Source organism: Cynocephalus volans, chromosome 2 (assembly GCF_027409185.1).
Source record: "Cynocephalus volans isolate mCynVol1 chromosome 2, mCynVol1.pri, whole genome shotgun sequence".
NCBI classification, from domain to species: domain Eukaryota; kingdom Metazoa; phylum Chordata; class Mammalia; order Dermoptera; family Cynocephalidae; genus Cynocephalus; species Cynocephalus volans.
This window is the reverse complement of record NC_084461.1, coordinates 148,396,930-148,421,858: the sequence shown is the minus strand read 5'-3', so window position 1 is coordinate 148,421,858 and position 24,929 is coordinate 148,396,930. Positions and strand designations below refer to the sequence as shown.

The following is a 24,929-nucleotide window of genomic DNA, read 5'->3' as shown; positions in this document are numbered from 1 at the left end:
AAGTATAATTATCCTAAGTAAAAATGTATCCAGATGAATGAGAGCTACAATGAAAATGGAAAAATGGACACTGTTGATTTGTTAGGAATGAGTGATACATAAATGTGTATACTATTCATATATTAATATCACACATTACATATGCATAATAGTAAAATACATTGTGTTATTCAAATATTATTATTATTATTGCCTTAATGTTTTTACAATTAAAATATATAATTTTATTGTTTTAGGCAAGCAAATTATTGACCAAGCCTGTGAAATTGTATTAGATGGTGACAGCCTACTTATTCTGAAATGTGTCATGGTCTCTTTAAGATGACATCCATCTCCTCTTATGTAAAGATTCCAGGGCTCCTAACTATATTAAATCACATATTAAACATATTTTCTCATTTCTCCAAATTCAAGATTTTAATTCTCTTTAATGCCCTATTTTAATTGGAATGTTGCTAAATCCGTTGACAGTCTTACCAACCATTTTAACAGCCTTTTAATTTGTCATCTGGAAAATTATAACTCTTCATTAACTTTGGGAGACACAGCACTGCAGTTGTGATATATCATTCCTCATTTTATTAACAATCTACTTAATGGAATTCAGGCTTTGAGCAGATGATGGTGATAATGTAAGCACTTGCCCTGGATTTTTTTTTTCTTTAACAAAATTAAGAATTTACTGATAAGCATAATAGGAGAACAAACATTCAATTCCTCAGGCACGCAAGAAATGAAAACCTAAAGAAAGAGATTTCTGAGCCCACATATGTATAATTAATATCCATATAAATCTTTTCCAAAATGCCCAATCTCTTTACCACACCATTTGCTACTCTAAGGCAATAATTGAGAGGCTATGTCAGTCATTCGACATTTATAAATATAACCCACTTGGATCAGGGATGAGAGATGACATAATCTGGTAGATCTTGGGAAGCATAAAATGACTCAGCCCATTAAATAAGTGAATTAGCAAGGACACTTCTTTTTGGGACATCAGGAGATTCTTTAATCCAAATGAGATTTACTTATATTTGTATATTTATATACAGTTGCAGTTCTCACTCACCAGATTTCCCATACCATAATATTAATTACGTGGAATTAAAAATGACTAGATATATTCAAAGATCTACCAAGTCAGTTGAAGATCTGGGACTGGGTCTATATAGAAGCAGAGATAGAGTGAGAGGGGTCTTAAAGATCATTTATGCCTCTTTTGGCCTGATTTTAGATGAGAAAACTGAGGCTTAAAGAGGGTGAGTGACTTGCCAAGGTGATGAAATATGTTAATGTCACAGGCTTAATAATAAATACTGTAGGCCATTTAGACATCTGCTGTACCATTGGATTCTGCTTGCCCTAGCTGGGAAGTATTGCTTAGAGTTTAACTCAGGAAGAACTCTTGCGTCATGGTCCAAAGCACACACATGTCCAGAAAAGAAAAAAATGAAGTCAAGAGTAAGGGTTAAGGCTTCAAGAGGACAGAGCTTGACTCTGCCTCGCCAGGGCAAGGACATGTGCTGGGTACTCAGCTGCTGAAGCCTCTTAGAACATTACAGTTTAGACTGAATCATTTGGGCTGTGTCACACAAAACAAAACAGATGGTTATGAAAGATAACTTCAGAGAGAAAAACATCTTTCTCGTGAGTTTCTTTTTTCTTTTGTTCAGGTTTATGTAGCAAATGCTGTAACACACTGAGATTAATTTTCACATAAGATCTATTTTTCCCATGGGAATCAGACCTCATTTTATTTTTTGTTCCATTCTCATATCATGACACTGCCCTCCCTAGGGATGATTTGTTGTATAGGCAGAAAGCGTCCCACAGACACACAGAAAATGAGACAGAAAAATCCAGCAAGTCCTGTCTTTCTCTCTTGACTCCATTTTTTTCTGTTCTTGGCATCCGTGTGCTTCAAACCACAATGCAAGAGTTCCTTTTGAGATAAACTCTAAGCATTACTTTACAGCTAGGGCAAGTGGAGACAAATAGCAGACAAGATTGCTATCCATATAAATATTTTCAAAAGATTTTCCATTATTAATTTTTCTAATGATCACCTGATTAAAACATATCAAAACCAAACAGTCAAATCACTTGACTCTATACACAAACTCTTTGAATGGTATATTTGCAATATTATGATGTGATTTATATAACATGCATATATTTATGCACATATATATGTATATAATAATATATGCATATGATCAAGTGAAAAAAATTAAAACTATACTTATGCTACAATTCCAAATTTCATAGCATTTAGCAATTATGATGCCATTGCAAAGAAACTAAAGTTTGAAGGATAGTCATATAACCTTACATTCTCCCCCCCTTAATTGGGCTCCAGAGAAATATGACATAGAATCCTTACATTTATGCAATTTAAAATTGGTTTAAGAAAATATCATTAAAACAAAATGATATATTTTAGAATGTGATGTGAACAGATTGTTGCATATGTGGCTGAAAAATTTAGGATATAATTTTTAAGTAGAATTTAAATTTTATTTTAAAAAGCATTTTTAATTGTAGATGTCTGTCCTAAACATTTAGACCTACATCAAAACCTAGACTATTTTTTTACTTCTACATTAGCATAATGTAAAACACAAATCTATTCTGAGGAAATGAGTAACACGCACAAAGATTTATGTAGAATGATGTTCATTGAAGTATTACCATAACAAAAAAACGTACAAAAACTAATATTCCATTGGGTAAAAAGATGAGATGGAAGGTATAGTGTGATACATCCATATGACAATGCCACAGAGTTGTTAAAGAAAGCATATTTCAAAGACTATTTTAAGAAAAGAAAAGCATTCATGACATAATAAGTAAAATGAACAGGGTACTGTATAAATTGTACATATCATTTCATTTTTGAAAATGTATTCCACATACACACAAACAGCTAACAGGCTAGGAAATAAATATAACAAAATGATAATAGCAATTGCTGTTGGGAGGTAAAATAATAGCTTGTTTTAATTTTCTTTTTTATATATTTATTTTCAAATTCCTTACAATGGATATGAATTGCTTTTATAACCAGAAAAAGATCCAAATGCAAGTAATTTAAAAAAGGACTCTTTAAAGAATAATGACCAAATTACCTAAAACCCAATCCAGTGGACTCCTGGGAGCTCCTTCTCCTCTTAATGCAGCTTGCTTATCCAATTATGTTCAACCGTCCAGTGTCCTGCAAACCCTGGGCCCAGCCAAGCACTACTGAACACACTATTTTCCAAAAATAATCAGCGAGATGAGAAAAGGCTACGACTACTGAGCATTGTATGTTAAATATTTATTGTAATTATTAATAACACCATTAATTCTATTTAAAGGATGCTTAATAAAATATGAATAAACTGGGTTCAAATGAAGTCCCTAGCTTCTTGAGGTTCATTCAAGTCCCAGCTTAACAATTATTTACATTTAGTATAAACTAATTTACTGTTATTATCATTTTTATTAACGTCATCAATTTCTCTGATTCATTTTCACACATTCAAGGGGAATTAACAACACTAATTTTCCAGCCTATAATTTGTATGTAACAACCAAGCCTGGTGTACATCTCTCATATGAAATTAATTCTTTCTCGTTTTAGTTGTTTTGGGTTCAATCCTGATCAAATGAAACTCAAACTTTTATTTTTTTCCTACAACACAAAAACCTCCTACTCAGGAGTCACTGCAACTGCATCAAACAAGAGGCTAATTAACAAATTTATTAAGTTTCTCTAAAATAAACACATTTTATCCAGGAGTGAGAATGCTTCTTTTCCTTTCTTTTTTTCTTTTCTTTTTTCTTTCTTTTTTTTCCCCCCAGCAAGTGCCAGGTAATAGCATCAATAAATGCTAACACTGAATACTCTAAGGAGGACTTTCTACAAATATTTTTAAAGGCTCCTTTTGGCTCTGAATAAAGCAATATACTGGGACTGCCACAGGAGCGTGAGCAGGGCTGTGAGAAGCCATAATCCGAATATGCTAAGAAAATGTAAGCAAAAAATTGCAAATAAAACTGCTTATATTCATGTAACTTGTTTGGCGACAGCCGTATAGCATAAGGAAAGCTGCTATAAATCATAACAGCATCTTGTAATAAAACAGCTCTATGCATCCCTCTCAAACTGCTCAGTGCTCAAATCTCATCAGATGGCTGAGTAAGCATTACACTTTGGGACAGTAAATCTGTTTCCAATATGGTCTACATTCACAGATACGTGCTTTAGTATTCATCTCTAAGACACTTCCAGCTAAGTACTTATAAAGAAAGGGTAATCATATATTTAAATATCGGGATGCTATTTTCTCTGTCTATTTTAGTAATCTAGTTCGCAGTAGAACAAACCTAAATGGATCTCAGGAAATCTTCAGTGAACTCATCTCTGACTCGCAGCACAGACTATCTATTACAACGGTCTCTAGGAAGCCTTGCCTTCTGCTCCCATAATACTGTACTGTGTTTCTGTCTACCAGATAGTTTCGCTGAGGTATTAGCATAATATGGTACTTTTTGCCACCCCCTGCACTAACGGGTGGGTTTTCTGGGAGCACAGACCGTCCCTTCTTGATGTCTGTATGCAGCTCCCAGACAAAACGAGGGACAAACGAGCCTTAGGTTAAGTGTTTGTTGACTGGGTGATCTCCTGTGGCTTAAAGTCACTAGCCTGGATTTGAGGTTCAGAATCCTTTAGCATAGCTCTAAGGTTTGGAGGGGGTGAGGATAAAACACATAGCGGATAAGGTTTTCAAGCTGTTTACAGACATTCATTTTTCTGAGCGCTTCATCCTGGTTTGAGCTTTGGAAGAGAATGCTTCTATTCTAGAATCAACCCACTGGGATCAGAGAGAGAGAGAACAGTGGTCTTTTCTCTTTCCATTTTTCTTTGTGGTACTACATCCATAGAAAGCTTACCTGCCTTCATGCAGGGATAAAAAATAGGAGACTTATTAGAGGAAACAAGGAACATTCTCTTAGAAAGTTTTTTTCTTTTTAAAATTTAAACAACCTTCCCCTCAATATAGATAAAGATTTAAGTCCCTATGAAATTAAATAATTCAGAATTCCAGGGAATTCTAACAGTTCTATAAGAGGCTAGATTGGTCATAGGTGAATATGAGCTCTGATTGAGCAGGAACACCTCCCACCCCACCCCACCCCTCCCCCACCCCACCCCACCCCTCCCCCACCCCCACCCCCACCCCTCCCCCACCCCCACCCCCACCCCTACCATGGCTTCTCTTTGTTTATGTTTAAGGTATGCATTTTTAAGGTATTATCTTTTGTGTGTATGTCTCCAGGTTAGAAACTACAGAAATAAAGACTGTGGTGCTAATTCCAAACCTAACCTTTGGCAGACTTCGTCTCTTAGAGAGTGAAAGTTACAGGGGGAGTCTGATGGCATATTTACATAGGGATTTTGTGAGATTTGGGCCATAAGCAGAGCTGCTTCACTGCCGAGTTAAGTAGAATGCAAAGTTGGAAAGACATTGACCCTGTATATGGAAAAAACAGTTTTTCCTCTGTTCTCACACCACAACCAACACAGAAGACTTCTGCGACCAAAGATGTGAGGGGTTTTCCCCACAGCAAGCATTTAATTCTGTAGTGGACATCAGCTGAAGGTCCTCCATCCGATTCAATTCCCACATATAGAGATAACAATGTCAGATCACACAGGTTGAGGACTTAGTCCCACAAAACTGAGCCCCACTTTTCAATGCTGATTGCAAGCCCCAGCTTATTTTGACTGAGCTTCTGACCCACCAGCAATCAACCCACTGGCTATAAACCAGGACCCCCTCCTTGGGTTCGATTAGTTTGCTAGAGTGGCTCACAAAACTCAGGGAAACACTTTACTTACATTTACCAGTTTATCAAAGGACTTTACAAAGGATACAGATGAAGAGATGCATAGGGCAAGGTATGGGGGAAGGGGCACAGAACTCCCATGTCCTCTTTGGGCACGCAACCCTCCAGGAATCTCCAAGTGTTCAGCTGTCTGGAAGCTCTTTGAGCCCAGTTCTTTTTGGGTTTTTATGGAAGCTTCATTACATAGGTATGATTGATTAAATTATTGGCCACTGGTGATCAACTCAACCTTCAAACCCTCTCCGTTCCCTGGAGGTTGGGGGTTGGGGCTAAAGGTCTCAACCTCTAATTCTGCCTTGGTCTTTCTATGACCAGCCCCCAAGATGAAGCTACCTAGGGGTCAACCAACAGTAACCTCATGAGCATACAAAAAGACACTTAATCACTTTGGAGATTCCAAGGACTTTAGGAGTTGTATTCCAGGAAATGGAAGAAGACCAAATATATATGTCATAATCTCACACCCTGTTTCTGGATAGACACAGAATAGCTTTTTTCATGTTCAGTGTAGTCAGAAGGAAACACAGTGTTTCCTTCTTTTTAGCACCTACAAGGCCTAATAGCTTTGGGGCTGGTGGGCTCAGTTTCCGGGTCTGGGACAGAATGTCCCACAGGAGATTGATGTGAACATTGGATCATATCTGAGCACATGGTGAATTTCAAATAGAATTGTGGAGTTTACAAAGTAATTTAGGCATTTCACCCACAGTAACAATCTGGTGGTAATAAAGACTCTTTACAAAGTATTTTGTCATTAATAAACTTCACACACAGAATAACACTTTGTCTAGGTGCTAGGACACAGATAACACAGAAGAGGACTCTGGTTCAGAAAGACTTGTCTAAGGTTTGCCTGACATTGCATGGCTCACCATGGTTGGGCTTAGGCTTAAAGCTAGATCTTCCTAGTTCCAATTCTGTGCTATTTTACTGATTTTAAAGAACTCAGAAAATCTGAGTTGCTGGAAAATCTGTGCAGGGGAGCAAGTGAGGAAGAAGTCATGAGGTAGAGAGACAGGTGCCTGGGTTTCTTGGAGGGCTGGAAACTGGACTTGCTCTGATCCTCCTCTTTTCACATAGGAAACAGTAGGGAAGAGAGAGAAAGATAGGGATGATGAGGTTTGGGTACGGATGGGTGAGGACACAGCAAGGAACCGGCAACCGCAGCAGGCAGAGAATGGCCCACCCCATCACTTCACAAGGGTCAGGAGTGTAAAGGGTCTCCTTTTGTTCAGAAAAAGGAAAGGAGCTGGCAAAAAAGATAACAGTGAGAAGAGTGAAGGACCACAGCTCCAGTGTTAAAATAGTGTTTGCATGGATAGTACAGAGCAAAGGAAGAATTTCCAACTGTGCTTCCTGCTTTTCTTTACCCTTGCTAAAATATGAACAGATTTTTTAGTTAACGTAAATCTTCACTCTGTGAATTTCAAGAAAGAAACAATGGACCTACCCAGCAGGGGATGTAGCTAGATGAACACTGAACTGAGAGGTGGGAAACAGGGTTCTAGCTCTAAACTTAGGAGCTGTGTCATGTTGGCCACTACATAAGCTCTCTGAGTCTTAGTTTCCTCATCTGTCAGTTGAGTGGCTTGAAATAGATGGTTCCTATGGGTCTGTTTAGTTCTGATATTTTATGGTCATGGCATTTTTGAGAGAGTTTCCACACTCTCACCGTCTATGGTTTCCAGAGAAATAGCATCTGTCACATCAAGGACACAGCATTTGTATCCCTCCCTTTATTTTTCTCCTGCTAAGGTGTTTTAATCCTGACAGTATAATAGAATAAATCACAGCCATCAGAGATGGGAGTGACACTGGCCACACACATTAGAGATAAACAGTCAAAAATTGCTCACCCATGCTTTCCCCTTTGCCCACAGCCTCTGCTGTCTGACAATACTGAGCTTGAACTACGATTTCCATCTGGCTGCACAGATCTCAGCACCAAAATAACCCTCTGCATCGTCTTAATAGCTGTAATGATACTTTGCTTTCCAGCAGCCTGCCTGCCCAGACCATCTCAACATATGGATTTTATTTCTTCCCTCTGGCAAGCATTGAGGAAAGTAGGCTGTTACATAGTCAGTTGACAAACAATTTCTAGCATCTGTGAACAGCAGCCTGTGGAGTCAGATTGCTTAGATTTAATTCTCTTTCCGCCTCTTACGTACAAGTTACCTGCCCTTGGTCAAGTAACTAACCTTTCTAAACCTTGGTTGTCCTTAAGCATAGTGAGGCTTTTCATGTACCAATCTCATAGGGTATAGTGAGGTACATAATAATTGCTAAGTAAATTTAAGCTGTTAACATTATTGTTACAATTTTTTTGGCTCTGTTAGATAAGAAAAGAAGGGTATTATCATGTTGCAGAATTGGAAAAATAGATGATGATGACAGAAAGCTCCAGAAAGTCTGTTCTCAGAGTAATGGGCCTGGAGGCTAAATGAGTGGTTAAATGTCTGATTTTCAAGATGAGGTCTTATCCACTTCTTTGTTGTTTCCTCAATACTTGGCTTATCTTGCATCTCTGTGTCTATCTGTGAAAGACACCTGTGAACAAGAAGCTGTCATATTCCATGCAACCAGGGATGGGTAGACGGGTAGGTCTGTGCACCACAGAGGATTTTCTAGTCTTTTCTTTAAAAAGATTCTTCCCTCTTACAAAAAAATAGGAGGGGGGGGGGTGACTGCAATACACCTGAATTAAGTCACCTTTCAAAAGCCAAGGAACAAATCATTGTTCACTAAGGATGACAAAGAAGCAAAAAGCCAGTACTCACTGCACGTTAAATGCAAGGAAGTGGAAGCCAGTGGAGGCCACCTTGTTTGAGATAAAGCACAAAAGGGTTGGACCCACCGTTCTGCTTCAGAAAGCTAGACTTATGGAAAAGGGCTGTGATCTGATTGAAATGTGCCTTCATTGTGTTCCACAAAACATCTATTGCTCATATCTGCAGCTTTTACCAAATTCAATACAACAGGAGCGGGCTTACTGCTTTCGGCGTATGAATGAACTTTGAGTCTCCCAACTTCTATCAGACACTCCCAAACCTCCCCTAGGACTTAGGATACTATTTCTCATAAGCAATCCTGATGGCTTTTACCTGCTGTCCCTGATTCCTCTCTACCTGCCTTTGCATCTGTTCCCCACTGAGAAGCCAGCCACTTTTTTTTATAATGTAAATGATATTACATTGCTATCCAGCTGAAAATCCTCTAATGAATTCCCCTGTCCCCTTAGCTCTGAGTAGCTGTGGTCTCTCTGTACCTCAGTTTTCTCATTTTAAAAATGGAGGCGATATTGAATTGATAGATTGAAGAATATCTGGCACTCAATGAAGCGCTTAAGGAAAAATGTTGTCATTAAAAAAACACACAAAAAAATTCCACGCAAGAGGATGCCTTCTGTTCATTCTGTCCCTGACCCAGTCCCATTATAAAATCTGTTGACTCCCTGCCAAAGAATGTCGGATCCCTCTAATTCTGTTAAGGACAAAAAGCAAGTAGCTCCCATTATCAAGCTACCACACAATTTAATGTTCTATGACTAATCATCCTCCTTAAATGTAAATTGAGGTAAGTTGTTCACATACATATTAATTCTGTCATCTGTGGCTTTGCAAGCAAGCCATCAGGATTTCCTGAAAAGGGTTAATAAAAAGAACTTGCAAGGTGTTCTGAGATCCGAGGTTGAAATTACAGCATGTGTTATTACCACTGTTTTTGTTAGCTACCCAGTAACTAAGCAAAACGTGTGTTTAGAAGATCCAGGAAAAAAAGAAAATGCATGTTGTCTTTCACTCAAGGTCTGGCTAAAAATACATTGCAACATGCAGTGCACAGGTATGTCCTAGAAAGCATGGTATTCCGGGCGGCCAAGGCACTGCTCTGGCTTTGTTTGGCAACAGAGATCACTTTAGTGTTCATGAGAGAGTGGGACGTCTGGGAAAGCCAGTCCTGAATGAAAAACCTTGACTTACAGCATCCCTTCCCAATCAGAACAGAAATAACACAGGGCAAAAGGTTGCCATTTGGAGAGGAGGAAAGAGGGTATGGTGTGGGTGGGGCGATGCAGGGAAGAGCTTTGGACTGGATAGGATGCCTCCAGATTCTAATGTGTGATGAGAATCCCCTGTTCAACAAATATTTATTCAATATCCATGTGCATGACACTATAGTTGGTGCTAAGGGAAATGGAAAGATGAGTGAGGCACTGTCTTTGCTCTCAAGAGACTTACAGGGTATGTTCACAGCTTCCTGTTCTGCACTTTCTGAGATCCAATGTGATGGCTTGCAAGAGGGAAAAACAATATAAGGTTTGCTAGGCATGTGACTAGAAAATTCACACATACTAAAAACAACAGCAACAACAAGAAACAACCAGAGTACTCTATATTTTTGCAAATTTTCTGTAAATCTAAAACTATCCTGAAATGAAAAGTTCATTAATTTTTTTAAATTAGCCAACCAAATAAACAAACAAAAATCACAAATTTGTTATGTAAAATAAAATCAAAAACAAATCACAAACCTTGTAATATTTAGTAAGTACCAAATCATGTCTGTAACTCCAGCTCAGTACCTTCTTTTCAAATCTACCATTTCCTAACTGAGAAATCTTACACTGGCAGCGTCAGGAGCCACATCTGCCCTATAGATGGATAGTCCTCTTTTGGCTTACACAGTGACTTTTAAAAAGAATTAGGTACCAAATGTCTTAACCCAATTTGCACTGAAAGCCAAGGCTGAGACAAAAGCTTGTGAACAAGTAGTTTATATTTGGGAATTGATTCAAAGGAGCAAAAGTGAGGGACAGGGACAGAAACAGAGGGAAAGCCAATACAAGGATGAGTTATAGCCAGTGCTGTAGGTGCCTGATGATGATGGGGCTGGAACCTCCTGGGAGCCTTAGGCTGTGCTTCTCAGGATGAAGGGGAGAAGCATTTAGCATCCGCTTCTTATCTTTGGGCTTCTGAACCTATTGGTCCAGGGAGTCTCACAGCTACTAACTCCCTGCACTTCCGGGTTGCATAAGCTTGATTGTCCTGGTCCTCAAGGGCATTTAGCACCTCATTATCAGAAAAGCCCAGAGCAAGAAATGAGGCCAGGATGCCATGCAAAGCCTACTTAATCTGCTCTACAAATGACCATTACAAAAATGCTTAAAATCTGGACATTTCATGAAAAAATCCAAATCTCTCAATTTTCTTGAGAAGTTAGACTTAGCAACACGACTTGAATGCTTCAGTGGCACCCACCTGCCAGGCCTGAGAAGCACTGCCTGGACATATATCCTCCAAATCAGAGCAGTCTCCACCATGACACAGTTGAAATCCTGGCCTCCTTCATCCATTAATCTTTCCTGCTGCCCCACCATGAGTACAGGACATTTCACCTTTCTTCACTTCATTTCTAGCCTTAATACATATTCACATTGAAAAAGAGGTAGGTACCCACTGTTAACACTACCTTTCCTCACTGACATCACCTTTCAACATAAACATAACTTGATTGTGTTTCTTCTAATGGGAGGTCCAAATTCATCATTACTGCTTTGACTTTGAAGATGTTAGATCAATTAATATAATTAATTGATTATGTGCTACATTCCAAGCCAGACGCTCAAATTAAATTCTCACTTCTAATGTTCAACGGAATGTAAGATGAGAAGCTGGGGTGCTAGAAGGATCAGCCCACCTGCTTCTCTGACTCAGGAATGAAGAGGGCAGGCACTTGCAATACCTAATACACTGGCAAATCGTCACTCACTACTGGTGTAGAAACACTATATAAAGAGTTCCTGTTACAAAGCATTTATTAACCCAAGCCCTCTGTATTAGTCCGTTCCGTTTGTATTGCTGTAATAGAAATACCTGAGACTGGGTAATTTATAAAGAACAGAGATTTATTTGGCTTACGATTCTGGGACAGCTGCATCTGGCACAGGCCTCAGGCTGCTTCTACTCATGGCGGAAAGTGGCAGCCAGTGGGTATAAGCAGATCACAAGGCGAGAGGAAGCAAGAGAGAGGGAAGGGATGCCAGGGTCTTTTTAAACAACCAGCACTCTCAGGAACTAATAGAGCAAGAACTCACTCGTTATTCCCCACTCCCCCAGGGAGAACATTAATCCATTCATGAGGGATCGGCCCCCATGAATCAATCAGTTTCCAACATTGCCACATTGGGGATCAAATTTCCACATGAGTTTTGGAGGGAACAACACATGCAAACTCCACCACCTTCTAAGAATTAGAAGGCTCTATTAAAACTAGAATTACGGGTTTCTGAGTGAAAAGTGAGATTCTGAGTTTATGCTAAGCATGAGGCCTTGTAAACTTGAAATGCTATCAGTTACTGAAGAAATAGTTATTTTCTGCAGAGTGTGTCCTTTTATACTCCAATCCCTTGAGAAATTTTATTTATATAAAAATACATTTTTAAAAAATACTTATGCCCAAGTCTTCCCCACCAAAGATTGTGATTTAATTAGTCTTAGGCAGCGGTTGGGCATAGAGTTTTCAAAACTCCCCAGGAGAGTCTAATGAGTCATCACTGGTCCAGAGAGAGAAATGGCAGGGACTGTGGCCACATTGGCTGTCCTCTCACTGCTCAGCTAGGACAACTCAGCAAATTGCTATAGCCTCCCTGCTGTTCAATCTCCAGGTTTGTGATGCAGAAAGTGTTAACTGGGTCATCTCTGTGCAGAGCTTTTGCAATGCATAAAAATGCGGGTCAGAGTGCAAGCATTATAAATGAAACACCACTGTAAACTAAGTAGAATTTGAACCCAAGGCTGTCAGGCAAACATGGATCTTTTTAAAGCTGTTGGTGCCACCTGAATTTGCAATTATTTTGAGAAGGATTTTTTTGGTCCATGGATATTTATCTTGCAGTCGACTGGATCTTTTCTTTTCTTTCTTTTTTTTTTTTCTTTAGGACATTTAAGTAATATGCCTCCCTTCTATCAGTGTTCCAGCTGCAGCAAATAGAGCCACAGAAACAAACTTAACCCACTGGAATTACTCTCTAAATAAATTCAACATTTTGGTTCAAAGTGCTACAAATAAATTCAGTGCTTTAATTCCCCTTACATGCAACAGTCCTTAACCGTACAAGGACAGACTGAAAAACACATATTACACAGTAAAGGTGGCAGTGGACATGGGAGAATTTAAAAGAAGGTGCTTCAAACTATTTTTAAAATGAAATGCATCCCACTGGGACAGCAATTGCCCAGTGCCGACTACTCATAAATCAGGGTGAACAAAGAGAGGCTTCACATTTTTGTGGCTCTGGCCAAAGAAAAAGATCTAGAAAAGAAAGGAGAATAGCAGGTTCAGTTGAGAATGCAATGGAGCCCATCTGACTTTGTCTCTGAATTTTTTGTTTTTTTTCCATTTCTGAAAAGAACTTTCTGCTTTGGCGAGAATACATGAAATATAGTGCTCATAGTGACTTTGGTAAAATATTTCAAATGTTATAAAATGCTGTTGGGCATTATTAAATAAGTCTATGTTGCACTTATTTTTAATATCTTTGTGCACACTCAGTATTTGTTCTGATGGCTCGCAGCAGAGATTTATTACTAAAGTAGAACTGACTTGAGGTTGAGTGGAAAGGAAAGCAGTCAGTGCAGGAGGAATATTGAGTAACTTGGTGGTGTGATAGTTTGGCTGCAGCAGAGAGAGAGGGAGCTTGTGAGATATGCATGCCAATTAAGATGCTCAAGAAATGAACATGAATTCATTTCGGGGACACACCAGCCCCCTCCTCTTCATGTGTCCCTAGGGATGCTTCTGGAATTGCCAGAGCTGAAAATTAAATTATAAACGTAAAACATGACATTGAAAATGTAATGTCTCCTTTGATAATATCAGTGTGATGATTCATCAGTGGGCAGGACAGTAGCAATCCTGGACCCAGACTACAAGGCATGGTTAGGTAGACGCTGGCAATTCCTCCATCTCTCATGGTGCAGTTTTTCTAAAGGTTGAGGTCAGATTGTGTCACTGAACACATCTGCACTAAAGACCTCCTACACATACAACAGACAGAGGAGGTCCCTGCAAAGGCACAACTGCAACATGTGGCTCCAGCCCAGAAAAGCTTATAGTATTATTGCATCACAAATACTCAGAAAAAGCAAATATCAGTGTAGTTCAATATGTGAGTGTCAGGGTATGTTGCAGAAATCTTCCACAGTGGTGTTTCACCATGTGGGATTTGGTGTTGTCATGCTGAACAGACACACAATCCATGTTTTCTAAGCAGACTCCTCTTCTAAGCTGTGTTTTAAATTCTTCTCATTAGAACAGGAAACAAGCCACTAATAAGAACGAATTCTCTTGTAGTTTGCATCCATGAGTCACAAAACAAAACTGCAGAGCACTTTGTTTATCTCCCTGTTCACAGGACTCAGCATCCATGTGCTGTGTATGCTGAGTCATTCATAAAGACAATAATAACAACAATAACAGCCCAATAAGAGCTACAGGAGTTCAGAGGGCAAAAAGTTTCACCAAACAGGTGGTCCATAGGTTCAGCTTTGTGGGATGAACAGGTTTGGAATAGGCAGAGAAGTGTCCTATGAGGAAGAAATAGACATAAGAAGATTTTTTTGCAATTGCAATAGCCATCAGGGGCCTATCATATAAAATACGTGACTAAAGAGGACTGGTGTAGACAAAAGACAGAGATGGGGCCTGTGGTAAACTGGAATGCGACTGAACTGGCACATGATTCAAAAATTTCTAAAACAGTCTATAGGCAAAACAAAACAAATCTAGGGACCAGATATGGCCTGTGTACATTAACTGTGTGACCTCTGATTTAGGGGATAAAAAGGAGGACAACTGTGAGCAGTTGGATGGGAAATAAAATTAGCACTGTGCTTGAAATGATATATCCAGTTTGAACTGACTGAGTAGAGCACGTAGAGGAAAGTAAGTTTTTTCCCCAATCTCTTTGCAGGGTCTTTTTCCTCTTCCTGTTTCTTGATTACCTGTATTCTCATGAGTAATCGTTTTTTTTTTTTTTTTCCTTGTACATTTTTCCTGGATGATCACACCAAGTCCCATGAAATTATTAGCTGTCGACTCCTAAATTTTTATCCAGCTCAAGCCTCTCTCCAGAATTTTAAAACCATACAGCCAACGGCCTATTAGACATTTGCACATGGATGGCCTAAGGACACATGAGATTCAAAAGGTCCACAGTTACATAGACCATCTTAACCCACAAATCAGCTCATTCCCTGTTTCAAACCCTGGTGACTGGCACTAACATCTAGTCAGTTGCCATAACCAGAAACTTAAGCAATGTCCTTGACAATTCTTTTCTCCCTTAACCTGCTTGTCTCATCAGTTCTCAGAAAGTATTAACTCTGCCTTCTAAACATCCTCAGATTTGCTAGTGAAGTTACTAATTTGCATAAATCAAGCACACACTTACACACTCATATACACCCACAACTCACATCTGCTATGAATCCCTGATTTATTTAGCCCATGATAGAGAATGAACAATGGTATTGTGGTTCACAGAGGAGGGGCAGGTGCATCATAAACTTTTTCCTATTTTCTCTTTGCCCTGAATCCATATTAGGTACTATGTTGTTGGTGCTGCTCTTTGCATAGGCAGGAACCCAACAAGATTGAGGAAATAAAGTCCAAATCCTTGTTTCAGCACTACATTTTTATACTCAGCTTTATGTCCACCATTTCAGAAGAACTTGAACTAATGATCTATATACCTCCACTTAAGGGGGTATTTACAAGCATTGACCTTTCCTGGTTCCTTAAGTAAACTCGGCATCAGAAAGGCAATATTCTTTTTGCAGGAAAAGAAAGCAGTCAATGCCCAAGAGTCTTGCAACAATACATCTGCCTCAACTTTTACAGAGTCCTAAAAAGCAGCAACCTTTGTTTCTCAAAAGCATTTCTCAAACCATTTCCATTATCTTATTTTAGGCCACTAGGCTTGCTGGCTTAGATGAAGACACAACCTCCTAACTCACTTCATTGACCATTTTGTCTCCCTGTAATATACTCCATAAACTGAAACCAGTATTACGTCTCTGAAATGCCTTCATGATCCAGCTACACCTATGACTGTAGCTCATCTGTCCCCACTCCTCATTCAGTTAACCAGAACTTCTTTTAGATTCTTGCAACAACCAAGTGTTGTCATGTCTGGACCTTTCCATATACTGTACCTTTTCCATGAACACTCTCTTGTCAACTCCTCCTTATCGCTCAAGTGTATGCAAGGATGTCACAATTTCTAAGAGGCTATCTGTGATGTGCAATTCTGGGTTAGATGCCTCCCCCAAACTATCCAATATTTTATTTTTCATAGTGTTTATCTTGCAGTATCTAGTTATATAGCTTTTTAAGACTGCCAAGTTTTATGAGATTAAGGACCATGTTTGCCTTATTTCTTACTGTGTCCCACAACTTACAGTTGCCTTGTAGAAAACCCCAAAATACTTTTCAAAGAATTTGAGGGAAGTGACAAAAACAGGGCAGTGTTTTAAAAACTCAAAACATTCCATGATACGTAAAACATGCCAGGGGAAGGAATTCTGAAAGAAAACAATTTAAACGGTGAATCAGCTGTCCAGTTTTGAAATATTGGAAGCTTCCCATGGAATAAGAAACTTGGAAATAAGATAAATGAAACAGGAATAACAGGCATGACTTGGTGAACATCAATACAAAGAATCAAAAAAAAATACAAAATCCTGGAAGATGCTACCAAAAATGCAAGGGTTGTGATACCATTCCCAAAAGCTGGGAAATAAAAAAATGGAAACAGATTTTGGGAGAAAGACAATTAAGTTTACTACTTGAATATCTAAAGAATATTCCAATAGCCATTAAGAAAGTGGACATGGAATTTGGAAAGACCACACAAGGGAGGTCTTAGACTTCAACCTCACTAGTGTTGGGAGCCCTCGTTATCAGGCCATATGGGATTCCTTATCTACTTCTGATATCAGAATCCTTTTTTTCCTACGTGAAATTCATTCCATCAGGTCTAGGAGGCACTGACCATAAGCTTTATCCTAGCACAGGGTAGGTCTAAGGCTGAGACATGGCCAACTGACATCATAAAGTGATAGATATAGGCCATGCCAGGCCTATCTGAATCTTCTTTGAGAATGTTCTGCTGAAGATCACAAAAAGCAAAACAAAACAAACGAACAAATAAAAGAGACTCTTTCCTACACTGTTACTAAGGGAGGAGAATGTGAGAGTGTGGTTATCAACAGACATCTTCAAATAGATCTCTCTGAAGAAGAAAGCCAAGTAAAGAGAAAGAGAAATAATAGATAGTAAGTGTAAGGCCATATGTATTGCCAGATTCTCTAGCGATGTCAGCCAAAACATTAGGTTTTCACAGAAGCTAACTGGAGTTAGGATACCATCACTTCAAACTGAAAGGGTCTTGAGAGGTAGAAACAGTGACTGCTGAGTTGAAGTCATATGAATAAGAGAGCTCTCAAGAAAGTGCCTTGGAGAAGGAAGAGCAGAGGATTAGGATGAAACTCTGAAGAATTACCACTGAAAAAGAACATGAAAGTTCAAAGACTGAAAGAAAGTGAGACCCAAAGTTGAATGCAGAATTGACAATAGATAATTAACTGGAGGATAATAATTGGGCAAACATGAAGATTGCTGCTCAATGGCTAAAGTTACTGAAAATATATAGATATATTCTTAGGTGGGTAATGAATATCAACAATGAAAATCCAGATAAGATTGACTCTTGAAGTGACAGGGACTCCAAATTATTACATGTAGAGTGACGAGAATGGGCTAAATTTCACCCAGGGTTTATATGGATTAAGTTTTCTCTTAATTAAACCCATTCTTAAAATAAGTATTTATTTCCATGCCTTAAATGCACATCTCTAAAAAAATTATTTGCATCCAATTACATTACCTTAGAGCAATTTTTCCACTTCTTTTTTTTTACTTGTAAAATTGTCTGACTAGCAACTCTCTTACAGTGTGTTGGCATTAGCTGACAGATGCTAGATGGTATCTTACATTCCTTTCTAAAAATAGGGAAATAATATGTGAGTTATGTTCATCTTTGAGAGAAAAAGATATGGTGTATAGGAAGTCAGACATACTCTACCAACAAGCCAGAAGAGAAATTCCAGATTTGAAGATGTCAGGATTTTTCTAAGTCACGGGAAACAATCCAATGGCAAAAAATATTTTTGTTGCACAGAATATTAGGAGTGATGGAGAGTAAGTGATCTCCACTTTTCCTGGCAATAGGATTAAAATGACAATAATTATAATTATAGCCACTAGCATTTATTCAGCACTTATTAAAAGAAAATGTCCATAGCATGACAAATGTATAATTGTAAGGAATGATCTCAATAACTACATATGGTGTGAACTTTTATAGATGCAGAAAATGAGACGTAGACTGTGTTCTAGAATTTGACCAAGGTCACACCAATAGTACACATCAGCACTGGGATATAGATGAAGTTTGAACTTTAGGGTCTGCATTCTTGACTTTTCTACCATATGCCTACCATGTAAAGCAATGAGGATTCAAGTTAGCCAGCAAGATAACAGAACATATAGCATTGAAAGGCCGTAGGTTCTCTTCTTCTAAAGATTTTTTTTAAAAGCAACAACACAACTAAAGATTAAGAAGTATTTTGTTATTCCCAGTTGAGTTATGAAAAGAAGTCCTTTTTACAGGTAGGAGAATAAATTGGAAGCAGTCTTAAGTACATTTCAGCCTTCCCTGTATTGACCAAACTCTTGAACTGCACTAAAACATAACAGTTCATCTTTGTAGGTAAATTAAAGTGCTAGGGTTTTCAAAACAGAACCTTTATCACTGATGTTTGGGTATAGTGGAGAAATAACTATTTTAAGACAATGATATAGAATAAAATGTTTACGAATTCCTAAGTATTTCAACAATTATTACATTCATAAATTGAATCAATAGAGGTAACACACTCTAGCTTACTAGTGCTTCGTGAGTTTTCAGCTCATTAACATGGGTCAAATTTATGCAATGCCAAATTACACAGAGCCAAATTTATTGCCAAAACTACTTTAAAGATCACAGAAACAAAAATTAGTGTATAAAGTATCGAAACCAAACCTTGTCTAAAATGTTTGTTTATGAATTTTTAAAAGCGCATCAAAGAGGTGGTGAAATTTATTTCTTTGCTAGAACTGATTGAGAAAACCTATATAAGCATACTTTCAAAAATCCAATCTTCCCCCAATTTTTTCTTCAACCTTGACCCAAACAGCCAGCCTGAGATACAGAGAAAGAATTCAATCTTGGCCCCCTCTCAAGAGACTTGAACTACCAACTGGAAAGAAGGGCTTTTTGAGGAATAAGAAGCCCGGCTGCACTCTCTGGCCCACTGGGCCTTGGCTAGCACAGAAACCAGTCAGTTCTGCTTACCTGAGCAATATCATTTAGATAGTGACACCTTTCTTGGTTAGTGTTCCAGGTTGAGAGTTTGTGCAAAAAGGTGACGACAGTAAGGGAGGGCAGAGAGTCAGTGCTGACAGCCTGGCACACATCCCTACACTGGAAACTTTTTCCTATGGTGCTGGTTGGTGGAGAGGTATTGTAGGAAGGAGTGCTTCCAGGGAATCTGGGAAGTTTGTGGAAATAGAAGGGAATGGACAGAGCAGGAATAAGATCACCAGTGCTGGGGGCTGGTGGGAGCGCAAATTCAGTCAAGGTTAGTGACTATACTTCACATATTATTAAGAAAGAGTTAAAGGTGTTGGTCCTTATAAGGCTTATAAATTGAATTTCATAGACTCTTCCCAGCCTTTGACTAAGGGCTTAATGATTTTTGTTTGTTTTCTTATTTAATGGGAGGTGATCACACATTGGTTTAAAACATAGCTCTTTAATCCGGCTCCCTAGGTTTGAAATCTCTCTTCACATTTTCCTATATTTTTGGCCTTGGATGATTTGTTTAATCTCTCCATGACTCAGTTTCCTAATCTGTAAAAAGTGGAGTAATAATAGTAACCCACCTCAGAATGTTGTGAGTATTAACTGAATTAATACAAGCAAAATGCTTAGATCGGCACCTGGCACAAATAGAGTACTTAACAAATATTAGTCATTATGCTTTTGTAATTATTATTATTGTTGTTTAATGCATCTGAAAACCATGTACTAAGCCTGGTGAAGCACAGAATGCAGACTAGAGTTACAGGCACATAAACATGCAAAAGCAGAACTCAAGTCTACCTTTAGGGCTTCCAAGCCACAGGAGAATGTCTTGTATATCACACAACTCTACACTCTACCTTCAGGGTCTGAAAAAACAAGCTTGTACAACCTGCCTGGGAACTCAGCTGACCTTCATTATTCCAAGTGGCATCTATTTCACAGGTTGCACTGGGGCTGGGTCTGACTAGGGATCAGACCACTGCTCACTTTTGTCAGGTGCATTAACTCATGGACCACTAGGCTGCTCTTTAGTGCAGGATTAGTCATTTACTAATTGCTAATTACTCCAGTGGCCACAGACCTAAGGTCAGCAATTTTCTCCTTTCACACCAGGAGGATCCAGCATAATAGAGGCTAGACAGGTAATTTGCATAGTCTCTACTTAGGAGGAGAAGCCACATATAAAGAAGGCAGAGGTGGACTCTGTGCTGAAAGCAAGCAAAGACAGCACCATTTGACGGGAGCTTCCATAAGCTGCTCTTGGGAACACCTGTCCCATTTCTCCTGCTGGGAAATAGTTTCTCACATTTGATGCTTCAGCAGGCCAGCTGGGGGAACCAGACAAGGTCCGACTCTGGGCCCCACATCACTTTTACTGGAAATTCTTTTGCACTCTGAGCATCTGGAGAATCATCCAACTATGTTTGCCGAACTTGCTTGTATGTAAGAAGGGTGTTTGTTTTATGATCAGTGTCTTTGGTTTTAAATAAGAATACTGCAGGAGATGATCCCACTATGATCCTTGCTAATGTACCTCTAGGCTAATAAGTACTGACATGATCCTGCTCTTTGATTTCATGAATAAGAAAATAAAATGGGAAATGTGTGGCATTTAAAAAAATTATTATTATTACTGAGTGTAAAATTTATTTTAACCCTCTCTGTGGTGGTTAAGTTTCAAGTTGAATGTGCTGCTTGCCAGATTGTATCTCCTGTTCCTCCTCTCCTTAAATATGTGCTTATTTACTTCCTGCAGAGTTCAATTTTAGAACCCATCAAAGTAGATCCACTCAGGCTCTGACTACATTTTCATGCATAAATTCAGAGATGTCTTCAGAAGGAATCGCACTTGCATATGCAAATACTTTCCCATGCCTTTTCATTTCTACTTTTGGCCTGCACAGTTTTTAATTCATGCAAACACATTACACAAACAAATATGGGCTCAGTAACAACACACGGCATGTGTGAATTGTTAATTGCGGAGCTATGAGTTTGATATGGCCAAGCAACTTCCATTATTATCAATGGAAGGAAACAAGATTAAACAGGAAGAATAAAGGTATATTTGAAAATAAAATCCCAGCACTTGGTTTCGTTTTATGTAAATATTGATAAGGGAGTAGGTAACAGGCCAATCCACAATTCAACAATAATCCGGAATCCTCAGCTCAGGGCACAATGATCCAGAAGCCAGGATGCACCTTTAATGAGACTCAGGAAGAAGAGAGCACATTTCAGCACAGAATCACCAGAAACTAAAACATATGCGGCAACACCGAAAATGAAACAAAAACTACAGCAGAAAATGAAAGACTTTCAACCCCTTTTGATGTGCACCACCTTTCAAAATATTTAAGTCCTGTGTTAATGATGCTCTTGGAAACAACAGGTAGGTGTCCTAATTTTTTCATAATGGGAACTTACGCACTCTCCTAATTACTTAAGCCATGATTTTTCCTGTTTTCCCCTCCAATTCACACTACCTGTAATCTGGGGTCAGGTGAGAACTTAAGGAAGTCAAACTCTTGTTGAAGTTGCTCACACATCACAGGTATTTGATCCAGAGAAATTTTCAAACAGTCCCTGCCCCTGTTTTCTCATGGAGGAGGATCAGCCTGTGTCTCATTTACACAAAGATAATTCAGAAAATAGGAACAAAAATTAAGTAAAAATTGTATCTTGTAAGAGTCTACAGTCACAACAGAAACACAATTTTAGTTGTTTCTCTGTTGATTTTTCCAGTATTCTGTTAAATACAAAAGGTGGAACTAGGCTAAAGGGGGAATATATGAGAACATGTTTTTTTAGAACAAACTCTGGAATATAGATTTATATAGCTTGGTCATAATGCTAATTAATAACACATACACGTTTCCTAAGAAATAAGGAAGAGTGAAAGTGATTTAAGGAAGCTAGGAAACCAGGAACGGAATTCCAAACTAAGGTATCTCATCAGGAATTAAACTCATTGCAACATTTACTGCCAAGGACATGGAACAGAAATAAAGAATCAGTGTTATAAAACAAATGATGCAGTAACCTGGCAGAGCAGGGCCTAGACCCCTGGTGCTGGAAAGTGACCCTTCCCTGTGCATTCATGGTAGGTTTGTGCATTCACTTGTAATTTTGCTGAGCTGTCAATGTAAATTGCACACACGGTGCTGAGGCTGATTCTAAAAGCACAAGACACAGAGCTGTTGAGTGGACTCGGCCACACTGCCTCAGCTCTGCTCTGCTAGTCTACGTGTTGACGCGTTCACAACAACCCTGGGCAAGTGTAAACAGAATTCTTCATGGATATCGGACATGAAGAGAATGCCAACTGTTAGTGCCTGGGAGAAAAATACTCTCCTTCCAAAAGAAATCAAAATACTATAAGAAAATTAAGGTTCAGCAAAAGTAGGAGGGAGAATTACATCAGTGAAATTGGATAACAGCATACACGTGTCCACCAATGCTCTCAAACACAAAAAGAAAAAAGTATAACTCAGATTTAGTACCTCACTTTGGTGGGGGAGAAATTATATATTATTATACAGAGAGGTTTTAAATATGTTTTAACCAATATACACCATTTGTTCAAAGAGCATCTGACGGAGAAGCCCAATATGTAAAGCAGGAGAAATTTGAGCGCTTGTAGGCTTGTAGTGGGCTTCAAGGAGAATAGTTTAAAAACCACAGATAATCTCATACTATGGCCTCACGGATACCTGTTATGGAGTCAAGGGTCTGCTCTATGTTATATCTGTCAAAACCCACCATGGCAGGTCTCCAAAAGCAAACATAAAATTGTTGAATTTAGTGTCCAGGATCGAAGAATCACTTCTGTATTACCCACAGGAGTGGGATCTGATAACAGAAGTTGTTCTCTTAAGCGAAACTCTAATGGGGTAGTTGCATGCCAGCATGCTTTGCTTTCAGTTTTCACCAACCTGTCGTTGAGATGCAACAGCAGAAGTCAATGTGACACAGCTCAGAGCAAGTCAGTGGGGGCAGCTCTACGTACCTTGTCTAGGAAACTCATCTGACTCCCGGTGAACAAGGTCTGTGACTCGGTTTCCATAGTGCATCCTGCTGTCATGGTCATAGGCCTTCAGAGTCTCACTGGAACTGTAGGACTTCTGCGTGGGCACGCGGCAGTCTTCGCTGTCCAGGGAGGAGCTCGTGTAGCGACACTCTTTGCCACACCGTCCTCTGGTCAAAGAGCGGTGTCGCCGGTCCTTTACATCCATTACTCCAGATTGAGCAGAACACTGATGCTTTCAAAAAAGTCAGGCCTCAGTTTTGGCACTTTTCACTTTGCCACCTAAAATCATCAAAGAAAAAAACCAAGACTGTGATTACAAGAAATGTTGCTCTCAGTTGTGATTCACGCTCTAACTCAGAGGAAAACATGAAAAGGCGAATTTGGTCATCTCTGCACAATCTCTTTTGCAAAAGCTTAATGTATAGTTAAACAATCAGCCTAAATAGAAGAACTTGATACAGTAAATTAATTTTCTTGCTGTTTAATTTAATAGATTTGGAAAAAAAACTAAAGCAAAAAACCCTCATCTTTTGATTTTCTGTAAATGCACAGATGACACGATAACTCACTCTAATGCAAGATTTTGCTGTGAAGCAGTTTAAAGCTAAGTTGATTTTATCCTTCTTTAATTACATTCTCTTTTTGCTACAGAAGGGTAGGGGAGGAAACAAATACAAGAAAAGAAAGAAGGAAGGAAGGAAAGAAAAAAAAGAAAGGAAGGAAGGAATATGCTACATATTCCTTTGAGCATGAGGCATAAATATGTACTATTAATGCTCTGCAATGGTACCCAGTCACATTCAACTAACATAAAATTGCTTAGCTGGGTCTAGAAAATAATACTATAAGGTGTTCTTAACATACAAACAATCCTTCTCTGATATCTTTAACGAGACTTAAGCAAAGTCCCAGTCAGTTTTCTCTCCTTTGAAAATCTGTGTCTTGGACACACCTGGTTATTTCCTCTACCTACTCACCCACCAACAGGTGATCTTGCTGACAATGAGTCTAATTGAAATAACCACGTGATCACCAACCTAAGCTCATACTGTTCCCTTCGTTGCTGGGATGCCCACTGCAGAAAAGGAAATATGTGGAAGAGCACTGAATACAATAGGTAAGCTGATGGGAAGGGACCCCTCTAGCATATGAACTGGCAACCAAGGAGCCCCACAGGCTGTCGTTTGATACCCTCAGCCTGGAAGTGCATGCCAAACATCATTCAGAAAACACTAGCCTTCTGTCTAGTAAATATGACAAAAATGCTTAGGCACCTCCAAATTCCAAATGATAGGCTCTTACTGATTTCATTTGCCATGCAAAATAGCATGGACCATAGGGCCAGGGCCTGGACAGAATGGACAAATACAAATTTTAATTAAAATGGAAAATACAACCCAGAGCCAGGGTAATGATTTTTTTCCAGGCTATTGTTGCTCACTGCTGCCTCAATATGTCAGGAAACACATGGGGAGCAGATCTGTAGTTTGGAACCCCTCTGCTCTTTCTTGGTTATTTACCGCACAGCAA

At 38.9% G+C, this 24,929-nt stretch overlaps 1 protein-coding gene across 2 annotated transcripts in view; it reads right to left on the bottom strand.

The window, feature by feature from the left end:
- TENM2 (teneurin transmembrane protein 2) overlaps window positions 1–23,604 on the bottom strand; it is an 890,342-nt gene extending 866,738 nt beyond the window's left edge. For both annotated transcript variants that reach the window (XM_063084119.1, XM_063084126.1), the window contains exon 1: window positions 23,379–23,604. In XM_063084119.1, coding sequence (XP_062940189.1) covers window positions 23,379–23,604 — 226 coding nt within the window. The remainder of the gene's footprint in view (window positions 1–23,378) is intronic.
- Window positions 23,605–24,929: the final 1,325 nt, after the last annotated feature.